Source organism: Budorcas taxicolor, chromosome 8 (genome assembly GCF_023091745.1).
Source record: "Budorcas taxicolor isolate Tak-1 chromosome 8, Takin1.1, whole genome shotgun sequence".
NCBI lineage: Eukaryota > Metazoa > Chordata > Mammalia > Artiodactyla > Bovidae > Budorcas > Budorcas taxicolor.
This window is the reverse complement of record NC_068917.1, coordinates 31897805-31924983: the sequence shown is the minus strand read 5'-3', so window position 1 is coordinate 31924983 and position 27179 is coordinate 31897805. Positions and strand designations below refer to the sequence as shown.

The 27179-nt window shown below is 37.7% G+C and overlaps 1 protein-coding gene across 1 annotated transcript in view; it reads left to right on the top strand.

Annotated features, from left to right (window-relative positions):
* The window catches only part of CCDC171 (coiled-coil domain containing 171), a 321044-nt gene that overhangs the window by 35049 nt on the left and 258816 nt on the right, over positions 1-27179 (top strand). Inside the window, exons 6-7 of the mRNA XM_052645254.1 lie at positions 9624-9770; positions 23026-23118. Coding sequence (XP_052501214.1) covers positions 9624-9770; positions 23026-23118 — 240 coding nt within the window. The remainder of the gene's footprint in view (positions 1-9623; positions 9771-23025; positions 23119-27179) is intronic.

Genomic DNA, 27179 nt, shown 5'->3' with positions numbered 1-27179 from the left:
AGTGGAGATGATGGAATTACAGTTGCGCTATTTCAAATCCTGAAAGATGATGCTGTGAAAGTGCTGCACTCAATACGCCAGCAAATTTGGAAAACTCAGCAGTGGCCACAGGACTGGAAAAGGTCAGTTTCATTCCAGTCCCAAAGAAAGGCAATGCCAAAGAATGTTCAAACTACTGCACAATTGCACTCATCTCACACGCTAGTAAAGTAATGTTCAAAATTCTCCAAGCCAGGCTTCAGCAATACGTGAACCGTGAACTTTCAAATGTTCAAGCTGGTTTTAGAAAAGGTAGAGGAACCAGAGATCAAATTGCCAACATCCACTGGATCATGGAAAAAGCAAGAGAGTTCCAGAAAAGCATCTATTTCTGTTTTATAGACTATGCCAAAGCCTTTGACCGTGTGGATCACAAAAAACAGTGGAAACTTCTGAAAGAGATGGGATACCAGACCACCTGACGTGCCTCTTGAGAAACCTATATGCAGGTCAGGAAGCAACAGTTAGAACTGGACATGGAACAACAGACTGGTTCCAAATAGGAAAAGGAGTACGTTAAGGCTGTATATTGTCACTGTGCTTATTTAACTTATATGCAGAGTACATCATGAGAGACGCTGGGCTGGATGAAGCTCAAGCTGGAATCAAGATTGCCGGGAGAAATATCAATAACCTCATATATGCAGATGACACCACCTTTATGGCAGAAAGTGAAGAACTAAAGAGCCTCTTGATGAAAGTGAAAGAGGAGAGTGAAAACGTTGGCGTAAAGCTCAGTTCAATTCAGTTCAGCCGCTCAGTTGTGTTTGACTCTTTGCGCTGCACCATGCCAGGCCTCCCTGTCCATCACCAACTGTCTGAGTCTACCCAAACCCATGTCCATTGAGTCGGTGATACCATCCAACCATCTCATCCTCTGTCGTCCCCTGCTCCTCCTGCCTCCAACCCCTCCCAGCATCAGGGTCTTTTCAGATGAGTCAGCTCTTTGCATCAGGTGGCCAAAGTACTGGAGTTTCAGTTTCAACATCAGTCCTTCCAATGAACACCAAGGGTTGATCTCCTTTAGGATAGACTGGTTGGATCTTCTTGCAGTCCAAGGGACTCTCAAGAGTCTTCTCCAACATCACAGTTCAAAAGCATCAATTGTTTTGGCATTCAGCTTTCTTATTGTCCAACTCTCACATCCATACATGACTCATGGAAAAACCATAGCCTTGACTAGGTGGACCATTGTTGACAAAGTAATGTCTCTGCTTTTGAATATGCTGTCTAGCTTGGTCATAACTTTCCTTCCAAGGAGTAAGCATCTTATAATTTCATGGCTGCAGTCACCATCTGCAGTGATTTTGGAGCCCCCAAAAATAAAGTCTGACACTGTTTCCCCATCTATTTCCCATGAAGTGATGGGACCTGATGCCATGATCTTAGTTTTCTGAATGTTGAGCTTTAAGTCAGCTTTTTCACTCTCCTCTTTCACTTTCATCAAGAGGCTTAGTTCTTCACTTTCTGTCATAAAGGTGGTGTCATCTGCATATATGAGGTTATTGATATTTCTCCCGGCAATCTTGATTCCAGCTTGAGCTTCATCCAGCCCAGCGTTTCTCATGATGTACTCTACATATAAGTTAAATAAGCAGGGTGACAATATACAGCCTTGACGTACTCCTTTTCCTATTTGGAACCAGTCTGTTGTTCCATGTCCAGTTCTAACTGTTGCTTCCTGACCTGCATACAGGTTTCTCAAGAGGCAGGTCAGGTGGTCTGGTATTCCCATCTCTTTCAGAATTTTCCACAGTTTATTGTGATCCACAGAGTCAAAGGCTTTGGCATAGTCAAGAAAGCAGAAATAGATGTTTTTCTGGAACTCTCTTGCTTGTTTGATGATCCAGTGGATGTTGGCAATTTGATCTCTGGTTGCTCTTCCTTTTTTAAAACCAGCTTGAATATCTGGAAGTTCACGGATCACATATTGTTGAAGCCTGGCTTGGAGAATTTTGAACATTACTTTACTAGCATGTGAGATGAGTGCAATTGTGTGGTAGTTTGAGCATTCTTTGGCATTACCTTTCTTAGGGATTGGAATGAAAACTGACCTTTTCCAGTCCTGTGGCCACTGCTGAGTTTTCCAAATTTGCTGGCGTATTGAGTGCAGCACTTTCACAGCATCATCTTCCAGGATTTGAAATAGCGCAACTGTAATTCCATCATCTCCACTAGCTTTGTTCTTAATGATGCTTCCTAAAGCCCACTTGAGTTCATATTCCAGTATGTCTGGCTCTAGGTGAATGTGAGTGATCGCACCATCGTGATTATTAGGGTTGTGAAGATCTGTTTTGTACAGTTCTTTTGTGTATTCTTGACAGCTCTTCTTAACATCTTCTGCTTCTGTTAGGTCCATACCATTTCTATCCTTTATTGAGACCATCTTTGCATGAAATGTTCCCTTGGTATCTCTCATTTTCTTGAAGAGATCTCCAGTCTTTCCCATTCTATTTTTTCCCTCTATTTCTTTGCACTGATCGCTGAGGAAGACTTTCTTATCTCTCCTTGCTTTTCTTTGGAACGCTGCATTCAAATGGGTATATCTTTCCTTTTGCTTCTCTTCTTGTCACAGCTATTTGTAAGGCCTCCTCAGGCAGCCATTTTGCATTTCTTTTTCTTGAGGATGGTCTTAATCCCTGTCTCCTGTACAGTGTCACGAACCTCCGTTCATAGTTCATCAGGCACCCTGTCTATCAGATCTAGTCCCTTAAATCTATTTCTCACTTCCACTGTATAGTCATAAGGGAGTTTATTTATGTCATACCTGAGTGGTCTAGTGGTTTTCCCCATTTCTTTAATTTAAGTCTGAATTTGGCAATAAGGAGTTCATGATCTGAGCCACAGTCAGCTCCTGGTCTTGTTTTTGCTGACTGTATAGAGCTTCTCCATCTTTGGCTGCAAAGAATATAATGAGTCTGATTTTAGTGTTGACCATCTGGTGATGTCCGTGGGTAGAGTCTTCTCTTGTGTTGTTGGAAGAGGGTATTTGCTCTGACCAGTGCATTCTCTTGGCAGAACTCCACTAGCCCTAGCCCTGCCTCATTTTGTACTCCAACGCTAAATTTGCCTGTTACTCCAGGTGTTTCTTGACTTCCTACTTTTGCGTTCCAGTCCCCCATAATGAAAAGGACATCTTTTTTGGGTGTTAATTCTAGAAGGTCTTGTAGATCTTCATAGAACCGTTCAGCTTCAGCTTCTTCAGCGTTCCAGGTCAGGGCATGGACTTGGATTACTGTGATATTGAATGGTTTGCCTTGGGAACGAACAGAGATCATTCTGTCGTTTTTGAGATTGCATCCAAGTACTGCATTTTGGACTCTTTTGTTGACTGTGATGGCTACTCCATTTCTTCTAAGGGATTCCTGCCTCCAGTAGTAGATATAATGGTCATCTGAGTTAAATTCACCCATTCCAGTCCATCTTAGTTCACTGATTCTTAGAATGTTGATGTTCACTCTTGCCATCTCCTGTTTGACCACTTCCAATTTGCCTTGATTCATGGACCTAACATTCCAGGTTCCTATGCAGTATTGCTCTGTACAGCATCAAACCTTGCTTCTATCACCAGTCCCATCCACAACTGGGTGGTGTTTTTGCTTTGGCCCCATCTCGCCATTCTTTCTGGAGTTATTTCTCCACTGATCTCCACTAGCATAATGGAAACCTTCTGGCCTGGGGAGTTCATCTTTCAGTGTCCTATCATTTTGCCTTTCGTACTGCGCATGGGGTTCTCAAGGCAAGAATACTGAGGGTGGTTTGCCATTCCCTTCTCCAGTGGACCACATCTTTCAGACCTTTCCACATTCAGAAAACTAAGATCATGGCATCAGGTCCCATCAGTTCATGGCAAATAGATGCAGAAACAGTGGAAACAGTGACAGACTTTATTATTTTGGGCTCCAAAATCACTGCAGATGGAGACTACAGCCATGAAATTAAAAGACGCTTACTCCTTGGAAGTAAAGTTATGACCAACCTAGACAGCATATTAAAAAGCAGAGCCATTCCTTTGCCAACAAAGGTCCATCTAGTCAAGGCTATGGTTTTTCCAGTAGTCATGTATGGATGTGAGAGTTGGAGTATATGAAAAGTGAGTGCTGAGGAATTCATGCTTTTGAACTGTGGCATTGGAGAGGACTCTTGAGAGTCCCTTGGACTGCAAGGAGATCCAGCCAGTCCATCCTAAAGGAGCTCAGTCCTGGGTGTTCATTGGAAGGACTGATGTTGAAGCTGAAACTCCAGTCCTTTGGCCACCTGATGTGAAGAACTGACTCCCTGGAAAAGACCCTGATGCTGGGAAAGATTGAAGGTGGGAGGAGAAGGGGACGACAGAGGATGAGATGGTTGGGTGGCATCACCTACTCAATGGACATGAGTTTGAGTAATTTCCAGGAGTTGGTGATGGACAGGGAGGCATGGCGTCCTGCAGTCTATGGAGTCATGAAGAGTTGGACACAATTCAGCGACTGGACTGAACTGAGTGTTAAACATATGGGGTTGTGGATGGCCAGGGGCGGCTTGTTCAATGACAAGAGAACTTCAAAAGGCAGTCGCTTATTGGCAAGATATTTCCTGACTTTAAGGACAAAGCATCTATGGACACAATCCAGAAAACGTATTCTTGTTGTTTAGGCCTTCTTGTTAGGCCTTCTTGTCCCTTGTACAGCCAAGGGACTTTCAGCTCAAGGGTTAGCAGCTTTATAGAAAAGGGCAGAACTAATCATAAATCCAACTTCATTTGCACAGAACAATAGAGTTAGTCTATTTCTTCCTGCCTTAAACCCTATATGCTTGCTTCTCTTCCTTATGAATAAATGTCATTAAGGTATTTTTTTCTAGAATAAGGCATTTTGGTCTGCATTAAAAACCTGTTCAGGCAGATATCCTTTCTGCTCAGTGATTTTCTTTTTTTTAAATTGAATTATAGCTGATTTACAACGTTGTGCTAATTTCTTCTGTACAACAAAGTAACTTAAAATCATTTAAAAGTGATTTTAAAAATATATATACATTTAAAAAATATTCTTTTCCATTATGGTTTATCCTAGGAGATTGAATATAGTAGTAGTTTCTTGTGCTATATAATAGAAGGTTGTTTATCCATTCTAAATGCAATAGTTTCTGTCTAGCAACCCCAGACTCCCAGTCCATCTTCACCTTCCCGCCTCCTCCTTAGCAACAAGTCTGTTCTCTGTGTTTGTGAGTCTGTTTCTGTTTTGTAGATAGGTTCATTTGTGCCATGTCTTAGTCCTCTGTGATTTTCTTAAAGGAATCTGGGAACTGATCTGCTGCCTCTCAGTTGTCAGAAATTGCTTTTCCTGTTTTCTTTGCATTTTTTAAAGCCAAACTTCTTTTTAAAATTATCAAACCATTGTTTGCTGGCATTAAACTCTCCAGCTTTAGGTCCTTCACCTTCCTTTTGCTTTAAGTAGTCATACAGTAACTTCGCTTTTTTTTCTAATCATGTTAGAGTCTATAGGTATGGCTTTCTTAGAGCAATGCTGCACCCACCTAAAAGCTGCCTTTTCAGTATAAGATAAAAAAGATATATCGCCAGAAGTGCAAAGTTTTCACACCTGCTCTTGTAGCTGCGGCCATGGCATCACTGATTTCTTTTTCTTTTATAATGGTCCCTACACTAGATTCATTCATCTTGAAATGGCAGGCAGTCACAGCTATAGACCTGAAGCTGTGGTACCTATCAAGCAGTTCAACTTTTTCTTGTTATGTCATGATTTTTCTTTGCTTCTAGGGAGCACTTCCAACATCAGTAGTCATACTTTATATGGGTCCCGTGGTGTTATTCAGGGTTTACAGTATTGCAGTAAACGGTGAAAAAAGTGAGAACTGAGAGAGAGAGAGAGATTGATCAATCACTTTTTGCTGCAATATGAAAGTTACTGGAAAGATGAATTGCTCATGTGGAGATGACTAGCATCATGCCAGTTTTAAGCAGATACTTGTAACATTTGAGCTCACTTGAGCAAAGCAACAGGAGGTGGATACAAAATTATTACAGTCATATACTATGATTACAGTTAATTTTATGGAGTTATAACATTGCATCTTTATGTTTACATTTCTTTGGAATGTGAGGCCATGTACAGTCTGTATGTGCCTAAGTTTTGATAAATTTTAATTTTTAATAATAGATTTATGTATATTTTATAGTGGTAAATGATAAAATGGACTAGAACCTACATCTGTTTTATGCATTCTTAACATACCTAACTTAAAATTTTTTAAAAAATATTTCTAGGCTATGCAGTTTGTGAGGTTTTTCAAATTGTCACAAATCTCCAAAAAATTATCCAAAGTATTTATTGAAAAAAATTACGTAGAAGTGGACCGATGCAGTTGAAACACATACCCATGTTGTTCCAGAGCCAACGGTATATATAATATATACACACATGCATCTGTCTGCTGTATACCATATTTTTTAATCTGTTTATCCACTGATAGACATTAAGGTTATTTCCATGTCTTGGCTGTTATAGTAAGACTATTGATTTTCAGGGCCATCAAGAGTTGGAGGAAGGGAGTGTGGAATTGGGGCAAGTTTAAATGCCACAAAACTTGCTGTTCTTACTGAGATTCAGATGATTTTATATAGATAAAATGCTTGTTAGGTAAATTGTAAGCCTTTGGTTAATTTCTAGTCATGAAAAAATTTGATCTTGATAGATCAAGATAGAGTGTTGGCTCAGTAGTTGTGGCGCAGCAGCTTAGTTGCTCCGCAGCGTGTGGAATCTTCCCAGACTAGGGATTGAACCCATGTCTCCTGCACTGACAGGTAGATTCTTACCCACTGCACCACCAAGGAAGTCCTTGCCAGTGTTCTTGTAGCTGTAATGGCGGAAAGAATTTGTGGTGGTCCTTACTCTGCCTTTCTGGAACTATTTATGTTCTCTGAAGATATTCTGAAGTTTTCTTCTCTTTGTATATATTCCTCTTAGGGAATGTTTTTTGTCCTCCCTGTTTGATTTAGAACTCATCTTTTATGTTGGGGAATTTTTAAAATATCACGTTTTCTTGTGTTTAAGAGTGAGGGACTAAAAAACTTACTGGAAGCTTTTCAGTATTAGCTTCAACCATGATCTTTGCTGTAGGATTATCTGGTGGATATTTGAAACAGATAAAACCTTCCTACCTTCCCCAACTAACGAAGATGAAGGAAGCAGAAAACTAGATTGAGTCATTGTCAAAATCCCAGGCTTATATTGCTCCATGAATGAACAGAAAGAAACAGTCAGGGAGCAAATAATTTCAGTCTTCTTTAAACTCTACCAGAGAATAAGAAAGATAAGTATGTTATCTTGATAACATACCAAACTAATAATCCTGACACTAAACTGACAAGGATACAAGAAAAGATAATTATAGTCAATCTCACTCATGAATATAGGTGCAAAAATATTATATAAAATCAGCCAACTGAATATAGCAAAATAGAAAAAAAGATAAAATATAAAAAGCCTTTATGTAAGAAATGCCAAGTGAGTCTAACATTAGGAAACTAATCAAGGTAATTTTAATTAATGTAACCTGTTAGCTTAATTCTATAATATAAGTTTCTTACATAATTATGTGACTAGAATGTGAATAGAATTCCTGAAAACTACACTATACTGAGGAAAACTTTTTTTTCAGAAAAAACTGTGTAGGTATATCTACATCCAATAATGTATAGTAATTATCATATCAAATTTGTGATGACAACTTCTGCATTAAAACTGATTTTTAGGTCAGAATTTCATCTACATTTTGAAAGACTTTTATTTGAAAGCTGTCTGTTAAGTGATATTTAATATAAGTCAAGCATCATAAAGTGAAAGTGCTAACTGATCAGCAGTTCATTTTCCAGTTCTTTTTTATAGGATTAAATTCAAACTCACATGGAGTGATGGGAATCCATTAGTGTAGTATTTGGAATGATTGTATTCTTTCTATATTATTTATCAATAGAATGGGAATCACAAGTCATCTGATAAATAAATCCTGTGAGACTTACTGAGTATTTTAACAGCTTTTACTTGATTTAATAGTGCTTGAAATAACTGCCATCCACTATGAGATAAGTTTTCCTAGTTATAGACTTTTTTAAAATTTCAAGTTACTTGTATTACTTTGTAATTAGCTTTGTGAATTGCTCTTTATTCTTTTTAATGTATACACACTAGTCTAAGTAGAGGGTTGAAAGTTGGAGATTATGTATCTGTAAATGAAGAAGGCATGTAATTTAACAGTGGCTTTGAATTAATACCATTGATTCCTTAAACGAGAAGGTCCTATCATATAGAAAATAATGGTGTCTGATACTTGTGTATGCTTAACGGTCTTAAACATGCTTTCATATATGAAAGTACTCTTATGATGTAATCAGATTACATAACGGTATTCATCATACCATTTGTTTCTGAATCCGGAGAGTCATGATAAAAACTGTGAGTGCTTCTGTTGGTTGTAGACAGTGTTGGCACACTCTTGGGGTGGTACCCAGCTTTGTTCTTATCTATGATAGCTTAAAGATTGAAAACATATAAGTAGATGAACTTCTGTATATTAAGGAATTTCCATTACCTGAAGAAAATAATTCTTAAGAGTTCATATGAATATGAATTATAAATTATACATGAGGGAATGTGAAGAGAAGGAATTTAAATTTTGTTCTTCACTCTTTGATTGTGGACTGTGCTGCCAGGTCCTTTCCAAACTTAGACTCTTTTATAGAGAATTATATTTGGTGCTTGCAACATTCTCACTCAGACTCTGATGACAACTTTTGAGTGGCTGGGAATACGTGGAAAAATGTATATTTGTGTGTAATCTACATGTGTATGTTCCTGAATAAGATGATGCTGGTGAGGCAAAAATGGTAAATAGGACTTTGTCAAAGACCTTAAGTGAGAATGATGAATCTAGATTACTTACTGTGGAAATATCTTTGACATATGTGTTAACTTTATATTTGAACTTCTATAAAAGTAAACTGATTTCTGAGTTTAGGTGGAAAAGAAGATTGAGAGATTTAAATAGAACTACTTGATGCTATTTGTTTTCGGTAGTACAGCGAAGATTTAAAATCTTGAAAACTGAAGAGAAAATGAAATACAGCCATCTAGTGGTTGCAACTTTAAAAGCTGTAAGCATAGAAAGTGTGAACTCACATAAAAATCTCTCAAGGGTCATTATTAGGTATTCAAGCTAATCATTCCTTATCCCACAAAGGAGAAATATACATTTGTTTTACTAAATATTTAAATAAAATTTTAATGAGAAGGGAAAACCTAGTATATGACAGTTGAACTTTATGTAAATATTCTCAGAGGTCAGTTGAACTAGCAAACATTATAGTAAGCTATATACATTTTCAGTTGTAACATGTATTAATTATAAAACTCCAGTAGTGCTTTGAAAATACATGTATATTCTGAAACATCACTGAATAATATCTAGACCTCTCTTGCTTATATAAATGAACCTATTATGATGGTTGAAGTACAGGTTTAGTTGCTCATTGAATTTTAGTCATTGTTGGCTTATAAACTTTAATGATGCAGAAATGAACTATTTTCCAGGAGCAAGATGATGCTGTACAAAATATGCACAAGAAAGTAGAAAAATTAGAAGCTGAACACACGGAGTGCTCTGACCTTTTACGGCGACAAACAAGTGAACTTGAATTTAGTACTCAACGAGAGGAACGTCTTAGAAAAGAGTTTGAGGTATATTTTTTCATTTTTTTATAGCATATGTATGTTGTCCAGTAGGTAATTTAAGGTCAGAGAAAGTTTTTCTCTGCAATAAAACAATATTTTGACATTTATTTATATTGAATATTGGCTTCCTTAAAAAACTTTTGTATCTGAGTACATTTTATTTTGCTCCTAATTAAAAAATACTCATTTAAAACAATTAATTGTCCTGAAAAATTTGGAAAGTTTGAAGGTAACTGTTAACATTACAGGGTTGGGGAAGCAACGCAGGAAAAGATTTGTATAAAAGATTTGTATACCTAATATTAAATTCTAATTTTGAGTGTTTGAATCCTGTGTAGCTGCTTAGTTTTGTGAAATGTTTTTCAAGTTAGACTTTAGATTGGAGAGAAGCATTAATTTAAGAATAAAAAAAACGTGATTTTTATGGGTAAATGATACTGATAACCCCTTTAATCTTGAGAGATATCTAACTTATTTGTTAATTTTAAAAAAGGATTTTCTTTTTCTTTGTGGGAAATTATTTCAAAAATAAAGCACTATTAAACATAATTTATAATTCTTATAAGGTAAATAAACATTTATAAAGAGTATTTAATGATAAAATGCTGAAGGTACTCTTTTTAAACTCACTTCTGTCATTTAACATTGTGCCAAGAATTTTAGCCAAAAATATATAAAAGTAAGAACAACAATAAGAATTGCAATTTTTGGAAAGAAAGAGGTATGATTCTTATTTTTAGATAATATGGTAATAACCCTAAATAGTCAAGAAAATAAACTTTGAAATTATTGACGCCAGTAAGAACATTCAATAAGAAGGTCAAGAAGAAAATATATATAATAATTATGTTTACATCTTACATACCAGCAATAATCAGAGAATGCTGTTGCTGGTGCGTCGCTTTAGTCGTGTCCGACCCTGTGCGACCCCATAGATGGCAGCCCACCAGGCTCCCCCGTCCCTGGGATTCTCCAGGCAAGAACACTGGAGTGGGTTGCCATTTCCTTCTCCAATCAGAGAATAAGATACTAAAAATGTTTTTGTTACCACAATGACAAAATCGATATACAGCTAATAACAAGTACATTAAAAATTATGAATTGTAACTGAGAGTCTTAAGAGAAAATGGTGAAACATTTTGGAAACACTTAGTGTACAGATATGAATCCTCACTAAATTGTATTATGGGTTAAAGCAGTTCCAATAAAAAAATTCAGTGGAGGGCTTTCCTGTTGGCTTAGTGGTAAAGAATCTTCCTACCAATGCAGGAGACATGGGAATAGAAAGTATAAAGGCCACGAGATGTGAATGTGCTTGAAAAGTATGAGAAACAGCAAGTAGGCCATTGTGGTTGAAATGTATTGAACAAGAGAGGAGATTAGTAGGGTATATTGAATGGTACGTAGATGTTATAGAGTCTTGAAGGTCTTTTGGAATTTTGTAAGAACTTTGGCTTTCTTTCTGAGATATTAAGACATTGGGCAGTTTTGAGGAGAGGAGTGACGTGTCCCCTCTGATTTGTCTGTATGCTCTTTGGAAGACAGATTGTAAGAGGCCGCTTAGGAAACTATTAAAATAATTAGAGATTGTGGTGTTTTAGACCAAAGTAGAGGGAGAAGGCAATGACAACCCACTCCAGTACTCTTGCCTGGAGAATCCCGTGGACGGAGGAGCCTGCTGGGCTGCAGTCCATGGGGTCTCTAAGAGTCGGACATGACCGGGCGACTTCACTTTTACTTTTCACTTTCATGCATTGGAGAAGGAAACGGCAACCCACTCCAGTGTTCTTGCCTGGAGAATCCCAGGGATGGCGGAGCCTGGTGGGCACAGAGTCGGACACGACTGAAGTGACTTAGCAGCAGCAGCAGCAGTGGTAAAGGAGGTGGTCAGACTTTGTATGTGTTTTTAGAAGATAGAACCAGTAGGGTTTGCAGACTCACTGGACCTGGCTTGTGAGAGAAAAAGAAAGGGAACAAAGGATAATGCCAAAGATTTTGGCTTGAGCCTTTGGGGAATGATGCTGCTGTTTACTCAGTGTGGGCAAGAACGCAAGTGGAGTAAATTTGAGAAAGGCGAGGAGTTTGGTTTTAGATAACGTTAAAATTGGCATGCCCATTAGACATCCATTTGGAGATGCTGAGTAGCACTCAAATACAAGTATTGGTCTTGGGGAAACCTTACTGTAGAGCGAGGAGATGAGCTGAATCTTTCATTGGCAACTGGGGAAATATTACAGTCTATAGGTGTTTTCTCTTTGTTTCTTGAGTTCTACAAGGAGTGATCTGCCAGTTTCCTCTTTGGTGGTTATTAAGTGGAAGAAAGAAATGGAGGAAAAATCTGTGTATCATTCTTTTCAGTGTATAGAATTTCCCCTGGTTTCACTCTTGTGTACCAGCTCTCCTACTCCTGATCTGCCCACCTAGTGTCTCTCCATGCCCAACCTGGGTTCAGACTGACAGTTTCCAAACTAAATGTCCAGTTTGTGAGTTTGTGTAGTGGTTAGAGAGGTGTAGTTGTAGGGCTAGTTAAGGTGGGGAGGTGGATGCCTGGAGGTCAAATTTTTCATACTGATGATATTAAAAACTTTATTGAGATAATTTGCATGCTACAAATTCACCCATTTATAGTGTACAATTTATAGTGTACAGTTGTACACTATACAATTCAGTGGGCCTTAGTATATTCACAGAGCTGTACAACTACCACAATAATTTATTTGAGTGTGTTTTCATCATGTCAGTAAGAAACTCCACAGCCAAGAGCTAGCACTCTGCTTTTCCCTACCCTCTCATCCTAAAAAGACATTAATCTACTTCTGTTTCTGTGTATTTGTCTGTTCTCATTCTCCTCTTCTCCCAACTTCTCATCCTAAAAGGACATTAATCTACCTCTGGTTCTATAGCCTGTTCTGGACATTTTATATTAACAGAATCATGCGATTCTGTACATTTTTTCAGTTAGCATGATGTTGTTAGGATTCATCCATGTTTTATTGTGAATCAGCACTTTATTCCTCTCTATTACGATATGGATATAAGATCACATTTTGTGTATCCTTTCATCAGGAGATAGACTCGCACGTTGTTTTCACTTTTTGACTATTATGGATAATGCCTCTATGAACATTTGTGTACAGTGTTTTGTGTGGATGTGTCTTTGGCTTCACCTTGGAGTGGAACTGCTGGGTGACAACGATAGCACTATTTTTAACTTTTTGGGAAGCTGTCAGACTGTTTTACACAGCGATAGTCCTGTTTTTCGTTTCCACCAGCGATGTGTGAGGGTTCCAGTGTCTTCAGATGCTCACCAACACTTGCTGTTATCATTATTTCCAGCTGTAGCCACTTTAGCGGATGTATAATGGTATCTTGTGGTTTTGCTTTGCATTTCTATGATCACTGACGATGTTGAATATCATTTCATGTGCTTATTGGTCATTTGTATATCATTGGGGAAATATCTATTCAGGTCCATTATACATTAAAAATTTGGGACTGGCACCAACTTCCAGCCAGTTTTGGATGCCCCTCTCTCGCACTTGCAGGTAAGCCCCCCATTTTTCAGTCCAGACAGCAGAGCTCTTTCGTGCCCTGGGGCAGTGACAGGGAAACCGAAGAAAAAGAATGGCCAGCTGCGGCAGAGGTGCTGTGGGAGCATTGTCTGGGCGCCGAGGTGCCGTCTTCCCCGCAAAACAAACTTTTTCACCCCATTCTCACGGAGGAGCGCCGACTCCCGGTGCGCTGAAGCTGAGGGTCAGACCTATTATACATTTTAATGAGTTATTTGTGCTCTGTGATTGTAAGATGTTAATAATAAGGAAAATGGGGTATGGGTTCCTTATTATTAATGCCAAATATGAACTTGGCAAAGATAAATTACTCATACTCTTATTACCACATGTGGCCTTATTTTTATATAAGGCTAATGAAAAAAAATTGAAAGTGAGATTATATTTTAAGTAATATTTTTAGCTTGTTTTTTGTGCTGAAAATCTTTTTTGAGGCAGAAGACTCAGAAAGTATAATCATATTTTATATAATCATTTTTAATATGTGTTTGTAGATGGCCTATTAGAAAAGAATTAGAACAGGGTTAAAGTTCTAAATATACTTAGAATTAAAAAAATTATTTAGAAGTCACTTTAGGATGCTGTAAAAGTCTGTGATCATCACTAAAAACATTTTAATTGCTTCTAGGTATGAAGAAGTGCTAGGTAACAGGGATTTTTGTGGGTAAGATTCTTGATAAGTCAATTCTGACTCATTTGAGGAAATGTCTAATGCCTAACCTTTAGGATTTGTTTTTGGATAACTCAGAATTGATTTTTTTCCTTCTAAAATGCTTACTTGCCCCAGTGTCTCATTTTTAAACTGATTAGTGTTGTAAATATAAAACTGTTTTAGGCTTATTTTACACTGAGATTTTTCTTAGCTACTCTGTGGATTCTTTTGATAATCCCAGGTCTCTGCTTTTGGAGAATTTGAAGCTTTGAGGGTGTCCAAAGAGTCTATTTTTATTCTGTTTGTAAGAATTTTCTAAATGGACTTTGCCAAAGGTCCATATAGTCAAAGCTATGGTTTTTCCAGTAGTCATTTATGGATGAGAGAGTCAGACCATAAAGAAGGCTGAGTGCTGAAGACTGACACTTTTGAACTGTAGGGCTGGAGAAGACTCTTGAGAGTCCCTTGGACAGCAAGGAGATCAAACCAGTCAGTCCTAAAGGAAATCAACCCTGAATGTTCTTTGGGAGGACTGATGCTCAAGCTGAAGCTCCAAAACTTTAGACAACTGATTCAAAGAGCCAGCTTATTGGAAAAGACCCTGATGCCGGGAAAAATTGAGGGCAGGAAGAGAAAGGGGTGACAGAGGGTGAGATGGTTGAATGGCATCACTGACTCAATGGACAAAAGTTTGAGCAAACTCTGGGAGATAGTGAAGGACAGGGAAGACTGGCATGCTGCAGTCTGTGGGCTCACAGAGTCAGACATGACTGAGTGACTGAACAACAATAACAAAGCGAACAAGTGTAGTCCTTTCACTTATCTATCATTCTTCATGTTTAGAGACCTTACAGATTTTTGCTTTATATTTAAGTGAATGTATTTTATATTGGCTGTTTGACAAGATGATGATATAATTACGGAGAAATTAAATTTCTAGAGAGCAGTTTATGCTAGTTTTACATTCTATTACAACTGTGTGAGTGAGCACACGTGCATGAAGTCATTAAGAACTAGTAATTCTAGGTACGACACAGAGATCAAATTGCCAGCATCCACTGGATCATCAAAAAAAGGAGAGAGTTCCAGAAAAACATCTACTTTTGCTTTATTGACTACGCCAAAGCCTTTGACTGTGTGGATCACAGCAAACTGTGGAAAATTCTTAAAGAGACCGGAATCAGACCACCTGACCTACCTCCTGAGAAATCTGTGTGCAGGTCAAGAAGCAACAGTTAGAACTGGACATGGAACAACAGACTGGTTCCAAATAGGAAAAAGAGTACATCAAGGCTGTATATGGTCACCCTGCTTATTTAACTTATATGCAGAGTACATCATGTGAAATGGATGAAGCACAAGCCTCAATCAAGATTGCTGGGAGAAACATCAATAACCTCAGATATGCAGATGACACCACCCTTATGGCAGAAAGTGAAGAAGAACTAAAGAGCCTCTTGATGAAAGTGAAAGAGGAGAGTGAAAAACCTGGCTTAAAACTCAACATTCAGAAAACTAAGATCATGGCATCTGGTCCCATCACTTCATGGCAAATTGATGGGGAAACAGGGAAACAGTGAGAGGCTTTATTTTTTTGGGCTCCAGAATCACTGCAGATGGTGACTGCAGCCATGAAATTAAAAGACACTTGCTCCTTGACAGAAAAGCTATGACCAACCTAGACAGCACATTAAAAAGCTGAGACGTTACTTTACCAACAAAAGTCCATCTAGTCAAAGCTGTGGTTTTTCCAGTAGTCATGTATGGATGTGAGAGTTGGATTCTAAAGAAAGCTGAGTGCCGAAGAATTGATGCTTTTGAACTGTGGTGTTGGAGAAGACTCTTGAGAGTCCCTTGGACTGCAAGGAGATCAAACCAGTCAATCCTAAAGGAAGTCAGTCCTGAATATTCATTGGAAGGACTGATACTGAAGCTGAAACTGCAATACTTTTGCCACCTGATGCGAAGAACCGACTCATTGGAGAAGACCCTGATGCTGGGAAAGATTGAAGGCGGGAGGAGAAGGGGACGACAGAGGATGAGATGGTTGGATGGCATCACTGACTCAATGGACATGAGTTTGAGCAAGCTCTGCGAGTTGGTGATGGACAGGAAAGCCTGGCGTGCTGCAGTCCATGGAGTTGCAAAGAGTTGGACACGACTGAGCGACTGAACTGAACTGCTGAATCAGTGTTATTTTTAAAAAAGGATTAATATAAAATCAAATAATAGTAAAGAGAAAATTGTTGGAATTTTAATTTAATAGAGCACATTATTTAATGTCAGTAGTAGCAAACTAAATCAGCTAATATAACAGACATTTACCCTAATAAATGATTTAAATTTTAATGAAGCTTTAGCAGTTACATTTCATGAAAAGGTGATTTTTTTATGTGCCTGGGCTAAAGAAGTTTATATATATGTGGCTTAATCTTCTTAACATGGATCAATGGTTTCTTAGATTAAAACAAAACAAAACAAAACAAACTCCCAGTCCAATTTTCTGAATGTGGTGCTGGGTACCAGAGAACCAAGGGAAAAGTGAACTGGAAAAAGAAATATCCGTAGCTTTTATAAATTTCTTTACAACTAGGGGAGGTTTGTTTTTTTTTTTATCATGGGAAATAAGCTGAACTCAATAAGAAAAGAGAAAGGAGAAGATGCAAACCTAGTTTTGAGAGAACTGAAGAATCTCATGAAGATTATAGAGGAGAGAGAGCAGTATTTGCAAATAAATTCTGAATTGCTCCTGTCAGTCATATTCTATATTATGGTAAAATAAAGAAAGGTAGAGTGTAGCTTTTTCCTTTATACATATACTATGCTCAAGTGAAAAAGGAAAAGAAAGTGGATCGCACCTGTTGTATTGTCCATGAAAAGAACCTTATATGAATCATATTTTTAAAGGCATCATGTGTTTGTAGACATGGTTTTTAAATACTTATTTGTGTTGATTACCAACTATAAATGATAAGTAATGAAATCACCTGGGTTATACTGTTGTGCTTATAAGTATTATACATTTTGGTATCTATGTTCATAACTGATTTTTTAAACTGGAAATTTTAAAGTAAAGATGATTTTAAAGATGCTAAATTAATTTATTACGCTGCTGATCAGAATCTGTGGCTCGTAAATTCTGTTCCTTCGAGATTTTGACTTTTTAAGATATCTTTTTTGATAACATAAAATACTTTGAGATCTTCAGTTTAAGGATTCCAAGTATAGTAACTAGTCTTGCTTTCCCCCACACAGGTAGTATTATAGTTAATTGTTAACACACATATAATATATTATTTACAACCACTAAAATGTAATATATATACTTAGCTTTAAAGTAACCATTATAGAATTAATCAATCCATTGGAATCATCTTCTTAAAGATGGATTATTACTATATTGGTTACTTCTAGAAGTATTCATTAATGGAAAATATCAGGTGATGAAATCTGAAACAAAAGTTAAATAAAGAATCACTGTCTGTTTACACAGCTATTGACATTCTGGGGTAAATTTTGTACAACTGTTTTTTTTTTTTGGAATCAGTACTGTATAGCACACTACTGAAAAATCTTTGATTAGTGGTACTTGTGTGATATTTCCTCCCTTAATTTTCTTGATGTCCATTTTAATAGACTGCATGTCATATATGAAGGTTTTTCTGCTTGACTGATCCCTTTAAGTTCATATATAATCCTCAAGACTGGATATACTTGAGGAGGCAAGAATATATAATAGTAGGAACTGTTTTTGCCCAGTCCCTCAGCAAATTCATTGTATGCATGTTTTCATAACTTTTGTGAAACTTTGGAGCAGGCCTGTGGAAGCCGTGGGAGCAGATGTGATGTGGGGAACAAATACGGACTGAATGTGTTTGGTTAGTTCTGCTGCTGAACTGGAATTGGCTCATGTCCTGTGTTATCATAGAATGCCGTTTTCTGTGTATGTTACCTTATTCAAAGAATGAATGCTCACTTTTCTTAAGTGGAGCAGATTATCTAATTGGGCTTAGTGTGATTTCAGTTCAGTTCAGTCGCTCAGTTGTGTCCGACTCTTTGCGACCCCATGAATTGCAGCACGCCAGGCCTCCCTGTCCATCACCAACTCCCGGAGTTCACTCAAACTCACGTCCATTGAGTCGGTGATGCCATCCAGCCATCTCATCGTCTGTTGTTCCCTTCTCGTCCTGCCCCCAATCCCTCCCAGCATCAGAGTCTTTTCCAATGAGTCAACTCTTCTCATGAGGTGGCCAAAGTATTGGAGTTTCAGCTTCAGCATCATTCCTTCCAAAGAACACCCAGGACTGATCTCCTTTAGAATGGACTGGTTGGATCTCCTTGCAGTCCAAGGGACTCTCAAGAGCCTTCTCCAACACCACAGTTCAAAAGCATCAATTCTTTGGCACTCAGCTTTCTTCATAGTCCAGCTCTCACATCTATACATGACTACTGGAAAAACCATAGCCTTGACTAGACGGACCTTTATTGGCAAAGTAATGTCTCTGCCTTTTAATATGCTGTCTAGGTTGGTCGTAACTTTCCTTCCAAGGAGTGTCTTTTAACATCATGGCTGCAGTCACCATCTGCAGTGATTTTAGAGCCCAAAAAAATAAAGTCTGACACTGTTTCCCCTGTTTCCCTGTCTATTTCCCATGAAGTGATGGGACCAGATGCCATGATCTTCGTTTTCTGAATGTTGAGCTTTAAGCCAACTTTTTCACTCTCCACTTTCACTTTCCTCAAGAGGCTTTTTAGTTCCTCTTCACTTTCTGCCATAACGGTGGTGTCATCTGCATATCTGAGATTATTGGTATTTCTCCCAGCAGTCTTGATTCCAGCTTGTGCTTCTTCCAGCCCAGGGTTTCTCATGATGTACTCTGCATATAAGTTAAATAAGCAGGGTGACAATATACAGCCTTGACGTACTCCTTTTCCTATTTGGAACCAGTCTGTTGTTCCATGTCCAGTTCTAACTGTTGCTTCCTGACCTGCATACAGATTTCTCAAGAGGCAGGTTAGGTGGTCTGGTATTCCCATCTCTCAGAATTTTCCACAGTGTATTGTGATCCACACAGTCAAAGGCTTTGGCATAGTCAATAAAGCAGAAGTAGATGTTTTTCTGGAACTCTCTTCCTTTTTGCACGATCCAGCGGGTGTAGGCAATTTGATCTCTGGTTCCTCTGCCTTTTCTAAAACCAGCTTGAACATCTGGAAGTTCACGGTTCATGTATTGCTGAAGCCTGGCTTGGAGAATTTTGAGCATTACTTTACTAGCGTGTGAGAGGAGTGCAGTTGTCAGTAGTTTGAGCATTCTTTGGCATTGCCTTTCTTTGGGATTAGAATGAAAACTGACCTTTTCCATTATTTGATTAATGATATATAAATCATAAAATTTAAAAAAAATTGGGTACAATGAATAATAGAATTTACTGGAGTAAAAATCTCTTGGTAGTATATTGAAGTCAGAAAGGATGTGACAAGCAGCTAATACATAATAAAATATGTGATCATTTTTTGTCACATAACTCCGATGTTCATAGTATTAGGGGACGGACAGTATATAGTATAATCTTTGTATTACAAGCAAACTTCTATAGTTAAATTTGCTGATGGCGTATATGAATTTGTGTTGGATTTTGCACTTTGATCTGAATTCTATTATTCTTTCTGCTCTTGCTTTGCTGATTATATTAGGATGGGAAACTAATGGGAGTCAGATTATGATTGTTATGTTAGTTCTCTAGGTGATACTGGAGAAAAATATTTGTGAACAGCAAGTTGATGTTCCTCTAGCACCCTCTGCTGGATATAAGAATTAATTCACCAGACTAGAAGATTAAAAAAAAAAAAATTTGTTAGAAGGGAATGGCTACCCACCCCAGTATTCTTGCCTGGAGAATTCAGTAGATAGAGGAGGCTGGCAGGCTACAGTCCATGGACTCGCAAAGAGTGAGACATGACTGAGCGACTAACATTTTATTTATGTCTGTCAACAAAATGCACTCTGAAGAAATTTGTTGAAAGATATGAAGATTTTTTTTGCTGTCTTTACTGATTGTTTTAGTAATAATAAACAGTTTATAAATTTTTCTTCTGCGTGTTTCATTTAAAATAGAAAAGTATGAAATGTGATCTCTGGTTTATTATTTCAATCTGTTTGATTTTGGTTTAGGCAGAAAAAAAATCCTATTGACTTTTGGAGTGTGTGTGTATGTGTTAGTCACTCAGTCGTGTCCGACTCTTTGTGACCCATGGACTGTAGCTCGCCAGGCTCTGCTCTCCCTGGGATTCTCCAGGCAAGAATACTGGAGTGGGTTGCCATTGCCTTCTCCAATTGACTTTTGGAGTAAAATCAGGTAAATTAATATGACAATAGTACATGAAAAATGAAGACTTGTTGACTCTTATCATGGAAACACTGAATAGTCTGTATTTTAATAAAATATAACACTTGATAAAATTATGTGGATGCCTTTTGAATATGAATATAAAATATGAATATTTTAATATTATTAGACTGGTGTCTTCTATTTGCCTTCTGTTCGCTTTTTGCCTGTTTTGATCTTTATTCTCAATGTCTGTGGATTATTTCCTTGACACTTGTTAGACTTCTTCTGGCTTGCAGAACGTAACACAACTATTTTGAATATTGAGAAAGTTGGCTTTAGTTCTTCAAGAACAGAAACTTCATCTTGTGGCATTACATTAAAAGATATATATCTTTTTTAACTAGTGTTGGCCCAACCTAGGATAATACTGATTTTAATCTGTCTAGCCATAAGAATCTTTCTGCTCTGGTATATACCATGCTTTATACAAACAAGCAGTGGAGATTCCTCGTTCTAAGGATTCAAAGTCAGCATTGAGAGGAACTCTTTTACAGAAATCAAGAAGCTGGACATAGATGGCTGTCACTTCTTTGAAATATCACTCATTCTTACACTTAAGGATTCTTTTATTTTTTTATTGAAATATAATTTATGTTTCATTGACTACACCTTTTTAAAGTATGCAACTCAGGGTTATGAAACCGTTACTGCTGTCTGGCTCCAGAATATCCTAATCACTCCAGTATGAAACTTGATGCCCATTAGCAGTCAGTGCTCATTCCTCCCTTCCCATGTGTCCAGCTACTGGAAACAACTTTCTGTCTCCATGGATTTCCTGGTTTGCCTATTCTGGCCATTTCATATAAGTGATGTTATTTAATATGTAGTCTTTTGTGTCTGGTGTCTTTCACTTAACATACGTTTTCAAGGTTAATCTCTGTTGTGGCATGTGTTGGTACGTAGTTCCTTTTTAATGGCCAAATGATATTCCATTGTGTGGATATACCATGTTTTGTTTATCCACTCATCAGTTGATGGGCACCTGGTTTTTTTTTTTTTTTTTCCCATCTTTTTGTGTTTAGATTCTGAACTGTAGCAGACATTATGGGAATATGCTTTGCTCAAAGAAAAGTATAGTCATTTATTCTCCACAGACTGCTTGATTAGTTTTTAAGATTATCCTATTTTTATGTATGTCCTTTCTGGTTGTGATATATTACCAGCTCTGTCTATGTGCAGAAAAAGAAAAGACAGGAGAAAAGAGGAAAAATCAAATTAATCAAGCCGAGCATTTAAAAAACCTTCAGCTAAGGCTAAATGATAGAGTAAGTACAATGAATACAGACCTTTCTAGCCCAAATTTTATCTAAGAAAGGAAATTAAATTAGTAGTGTCTTTCTCTGTCACTGAAACTGTCTGTATTTGATAGAATCCTAGGTGTGGCTCTTCTTTACTAGTATTATCCTGAGACATGTGCAGCATGGTGGTCCCATAGCCTAGTCGCACAGCCCTAACTAATAAATTAGACTTTGTCACAATGAAAGCTTCTATGTGAAAGACACTGATGTTAAGGAATAAAAAGAGAAGCTGTAGACAATATTTGGGAGTAAATATTTGCAAATCACATATCCAACAAATGACTTGTATTGGGATTATATAATAAATTCTCAAAATTCAATAATAAGAGAAAACACCCAGTTAAAAAAATGAGGAAAGGATTTAAGCGGAAACTTCAACAGAGAAGATGTACAGATGGTAAGTAAACGTATAGAAAGATGCTCAGTGTCATTAGTTATTAGGAAAATGAAAATTGAAACTGAAATGAGATACCATTATGTTCCTATTTGAATGTCTAACCCTGGCCCCTGGATAACTCAAAAGATGACCATGCCACCATGGCCAAGTGTTGGTGAGATTGGAAACAATTTGCAGAACAGTTTGGCAGTTTCATAAAACATTAATGTACACCTACCATCTGACCCAGTCATTCTGTCCCTCACTGTGGACCCCAGAGAAACAAAAGATAAAGATTTATACACAAATGTTCACAGCAGGTCGGTTTGTATAGCCCAAACTGGAAACAATTCAAATGTCCGTCAGTTGTTGAACGGAGAAACCAGTTGTGATGTATCAACACTGGAGCACTTTCACAACACAAGGTGAACTGTTAATATGTGCAGCCGCATGGATGAAGGGAATAATTCTGTGAGGAGAAAGAAGCCAGACAGTGAAGAGTGTACACTCTGTGATCCAATTTGTATTGAGTTCTGGCAAGCAGGAAATGATCGGTAGTGACTACAAGCAGATCACTGGGCACTTGAGGATGCGGGCGAGGTGGCACGGGCGTGGATGAGGAGATGACCAAGGGACGCAAGGAGTCTTTTTGGGGCAATGGAAGTATTTTCCTGTCTTGATTATGACAGTGATTTTGTGGGTATATAAATAAATATATATGTATACACACACACACAAAACTTACCAAGTTCTACACTTTCATTATGTCCAGTTTATTATTTGTAAAGTATTACTTTGTGAAGAAAAAGAAGGCAAGCTCTGGAGCATTTTTCCTGAGCATGATTTTTACAGTATGACTTTTACACTCTTGCAAATAAAAAAATGAGGCTGTAGTAACCTAGTGTTAATTACAATGTAGTGGCCTCTATTCAGTTTAAATACCAATGTTTATGAGTTTAAACTTTTAATGTTTTCAGGCAACTACTCTGAGAGTGAGGAAATTAGAAGAAAATATTGAAGCAGAAAGAGCAGCACATTTGGAATCGAAATTTAATTCTGAAATTATTCAGGTAAGATGTAAACAACATTTTTGTGTGGATCTTATTAAGCTAGGAAAAACAGCATTATGTTCAGAGCGCTAAGGTGTGCATTTTGAACGGTAACATATTGATGAGACCCATTTTTTTTATTTACTATATAGTTGATGATAGTCTTTATTAGAGAGGAGCTGGCACTCTACACCCCACAGACCGAATCTCACCCACGATGTGTGCCTGTGAAGTTTTATCTTGTGTATGGTGGCTTTTGTGCTGCATTGGCACAGTGGAGTAGTTGCAACAGACACTCACAGTCTGCAAAGTCTAATATGTCTGCCATCTGGCCTGTTACAGGAAGATTTGCTCATAAGAATGTTCTTTTTTATGAACAGCCATGGTATGATTTCTTCTTGAAACCATTTAAAAATATGCACTTTTATATTAAGAGCTGAAGGTATAAAGATGAATGGGCTCCTTTTGGGACTTAAACATTCCATTACCAGAGATCCTATGTACCTCTGTGCTGATATAAAGGTAGAAATATGAAATCCTGAAGTGCTGTGGGAGCATAATAAAGAGAAGGAGTAAATCTGAGAGGAGAATGGAATGAAGGCATCTTAAGGAAAGTGTCCTTTTCCCTAGGGCTTACAGAACGAGAAGGAACTTGGAAGATTAGTAAAGGCATTTTAGCTGCAGGTTGTCAACCACTGCCGTGGATCACGTCTTACCTGCAGCCTTTGTTGTCAATAGTTTTATGTAAAGTTGCATTAAGTCGAAGTTCTGGGGACTTTTCCTGGATGTTTCTTTCCTTTTCAGTGAAGGGTGTGCAGGTTCAATCCTTGGTAGGGGACCTAAGATCCCAGGTGCCTCATGGCCAAAAAACTAAAACATCAAATAGAAGCAATATTGTAACAAATTCAATAAAGACTTTAAAATTAGTTCCACAGAAAAATAAATCTTAAAAAAGTCCCAAGTTCCATCATTTAATTTGGATTTTAAAAAAAGACTTGGACTCTTCTCCTGTATTAAAATTTAATTAATAGGATTTGCAGAGTTTTATCTTAGTATTTAAACAGGTCTTAATGTGAGATGCAACTAATTTCATAAGAATTTTATAATTTTTTTTTTTACCTTTATCTTGAATGAAATGCCTTTTACTCGCAAAATTCTCAGGCCCATATATTTGAGTGCACCAGCATGGAAAGCAAATTTATGTACATTAAGCTTTTTTTTTTAGAAAAAATGATTGAATTCCTCAAAATAGTATTAATAAGCAATAAGCCTGAAGTTAATTCATGTAAGAAATTGAATTCAAATTTAAGTTTTTCATAATAGTTGTATCAGTTCAGTTCAGTCGCTCAGTCGTGTCCGACTCTTTGTGACCCCATGAATTGCGGCATGCCAGGCCTCCCTGTCCATCACCAACTCCCGGAGTTCACTCAGACTCAATAGTTGTATAACCAGTTATATATAGTTATTAGCTATAATAATGAAAATTGTTAAATGTATATTTTCATTCATATAGTTAAAAATTAGTATTTGATACTCAGCTTAGTATAGCTTAGAAAAAACCAAAAATGTATTTTTGAATCATATATCTATAAATATTCACATTCTATTGTTTTCCTCTATTTCTTTGCATTGATCTCTGAGGAAGACTTTCCAGTCTCTCCTTGCTGTTCTTTGGAACTCTGCGTTCAAATGGGTATATCTTTCCTTTTCTCCTTTGCTTTTTGCTTCTGTTCTTTTTACAGCTATTTGTAAGGCCTCCTCAGACAGCCATTTTTCTTTTTTGCATTTCTTTTTCTTGGGGATGGTCTTGCTCCCTGTCTCCTGTACAGTGTCACGAACCTCTGTCCATAGTTCATCAGGCACTCTGTCTATCATATTTAGTCCCTTAAATCTATTTCTCACTTCCACTGTATAGTCATAAAGGATTTAATTTAGGTCATACCTGAATGGTCTAGTGGTATTCCCCACTTTCTTCAATTTAAGTCTGAATTTTTTTTGTTTAAGTCTGAGTTTGGCAATAAGGAGTTCATGATCTGAACCACAGTCTGCTCCCGGTCTTGTTTTTATTGACTGTATAGAGCTTCTCCATCTTTGGCTGCAAAGGATATAATTAATCTGATTTTGTTATTGACCATCTGGTGATGTCCATGTGTAGAGTCTGCTCTTGTGTTGTTGGAAGAGGGTGTTTGCTATGACCAGTGCATTCTCTTGGCAAAACTCTGTTATCCTTTGCCCTGCTTAATTCTGTACTCCAAGGCCAAATTTGCGTTACTCCAGGTGTTTTTTTACTTCCTACTTTTGCATTCCAGTCCCCTATAATGAAAAGGACATCTTTTTGGGGTGTTAATTCTAGAAGGTCTTGTAAGTCCTCATAGAACCGTTCAACTTCAGCTTCTTCAGCGTTACTGGTTGGGGCATACACTTGGATTACCGTTTGCGTTGGAAACAAACAGAGATCATATTTTCATTATTGAGATTGCATCCAAGTACTGCATTTCAGACTCTTTTGCTTACTATTATGGCTACTCCATTTCTTCTAAGGGATTCCTGCCCACAGTAGTAGATATAATGGTCATCTGAGTTAAATTCATTCAGAAAACTAAGATCATGGCATCCGGTCCCATCACTTCATGGCAAATAGATGGGGAAGCAGTGGCTGACTTTATTTTTCTGGGCTCCAAAATCACTGTGGATGGTGGCTGCAACCATGAAATTAAAAGATGCTTACTCCTTGGAAGGAAAGTTACGACCAACCTAGACAGCATATGAAAAAGTAGAGACATTACTTTGCCAACAAAGGTCCATCTAATCAAGGCTATGGTTTTTCCAGCGGTCATGTATGGATGTGAAAGTTGGACTATGAAGAAAGCTGAGTGCCGAAGAATTGATTCTTTTGAATGTGGTGTTGGAGAAAACTCTTGAGAGTCCTTTGGACTGCAAGGAGATCCAACCAGTCCATCCTAAAGGAGATCAGTCCTGGGTGTTCATTGGAGGGTCTGATGTTGAAGGTGAAACTCCAATCCTTTGGACACCTGATGTGAAGAGCTGACTTATTTGAAAAGACCCTGATTCTGGGAAAGATTGAGGGCAGGAGGAGAAGGGGACAACAGAGGATGAGATGATTGGATGGCATCACCGACACAATGGACATGGGTTTGGGTAAACTCCGGGAGTTGGTGATGGACAGGGAGGCCTGGCGTGCTGTAGTTCATGGGGTCGCAAAGAATTGGACACGACTGAGCAGCTGAACTGAACTGAACTGAAATATTCACAAGTGTTTTCTGAGGTATACCCAGTAAAATTCAATTTCAGACTAGTTTAAAAGCAAATGAGACAACTAAGTTGTTGTAATTAATCACCATCTTATCATAAACTGTAGTTAAAAATATGCTTGAAGTATTCTGTTATTAAATTTGTTTAGATATTATATCATAAAAATGAGAAAGCAGATTCGAAAGAGCTGACTCAGAATTGTCTGTCTACTTTTCTTTCAGTTGGATTGGTTTATCATTTGTGATTAGAATGTACATATTTTCTGAAAGAACATACTGATGCAGGTAGAAGAAATATTTTCTAGACATGTCATTTTATTTATAAACACTGGATTTAGACATCAGTCAGTTCAGTCGCTTAGTAGTGTCCAACTCTTTGTGACCCCATGGACTGCAGCACGCCAGGCTTCTCTGTCCATCACCAACTCCTGGAGCTTGCTCAAACTCATGTCCATCGAGTTGGTGATGCCATCCAACCATCTCATCTTCTGTCTTCCCCTTCTCCTTCTGCTTTCAGTCTTTCTCAGCATCAGGTCTTTTCCAATGAGTAAGTTTCTTCACATCAGGTGGCCAAAGTATTGGAGTTTCAGTTTCAGCATCAGTCCTTCCAATGAATATCAGGATTGATTTCCTTTAGAATTGACTGGTTGGATGTCCTTGCAGTGCAAGGAACTGTCAAGAGTCTTCTCCAATACCACAGTTCAAAACGTTAATTCTTCGGTGCTCAGATTTCTTTGTGGTCCAACTCTCACATCCATACATGACTACTGGGAAAACCATAGCTTTGACTAGATAGACCTTTGTTGGCAA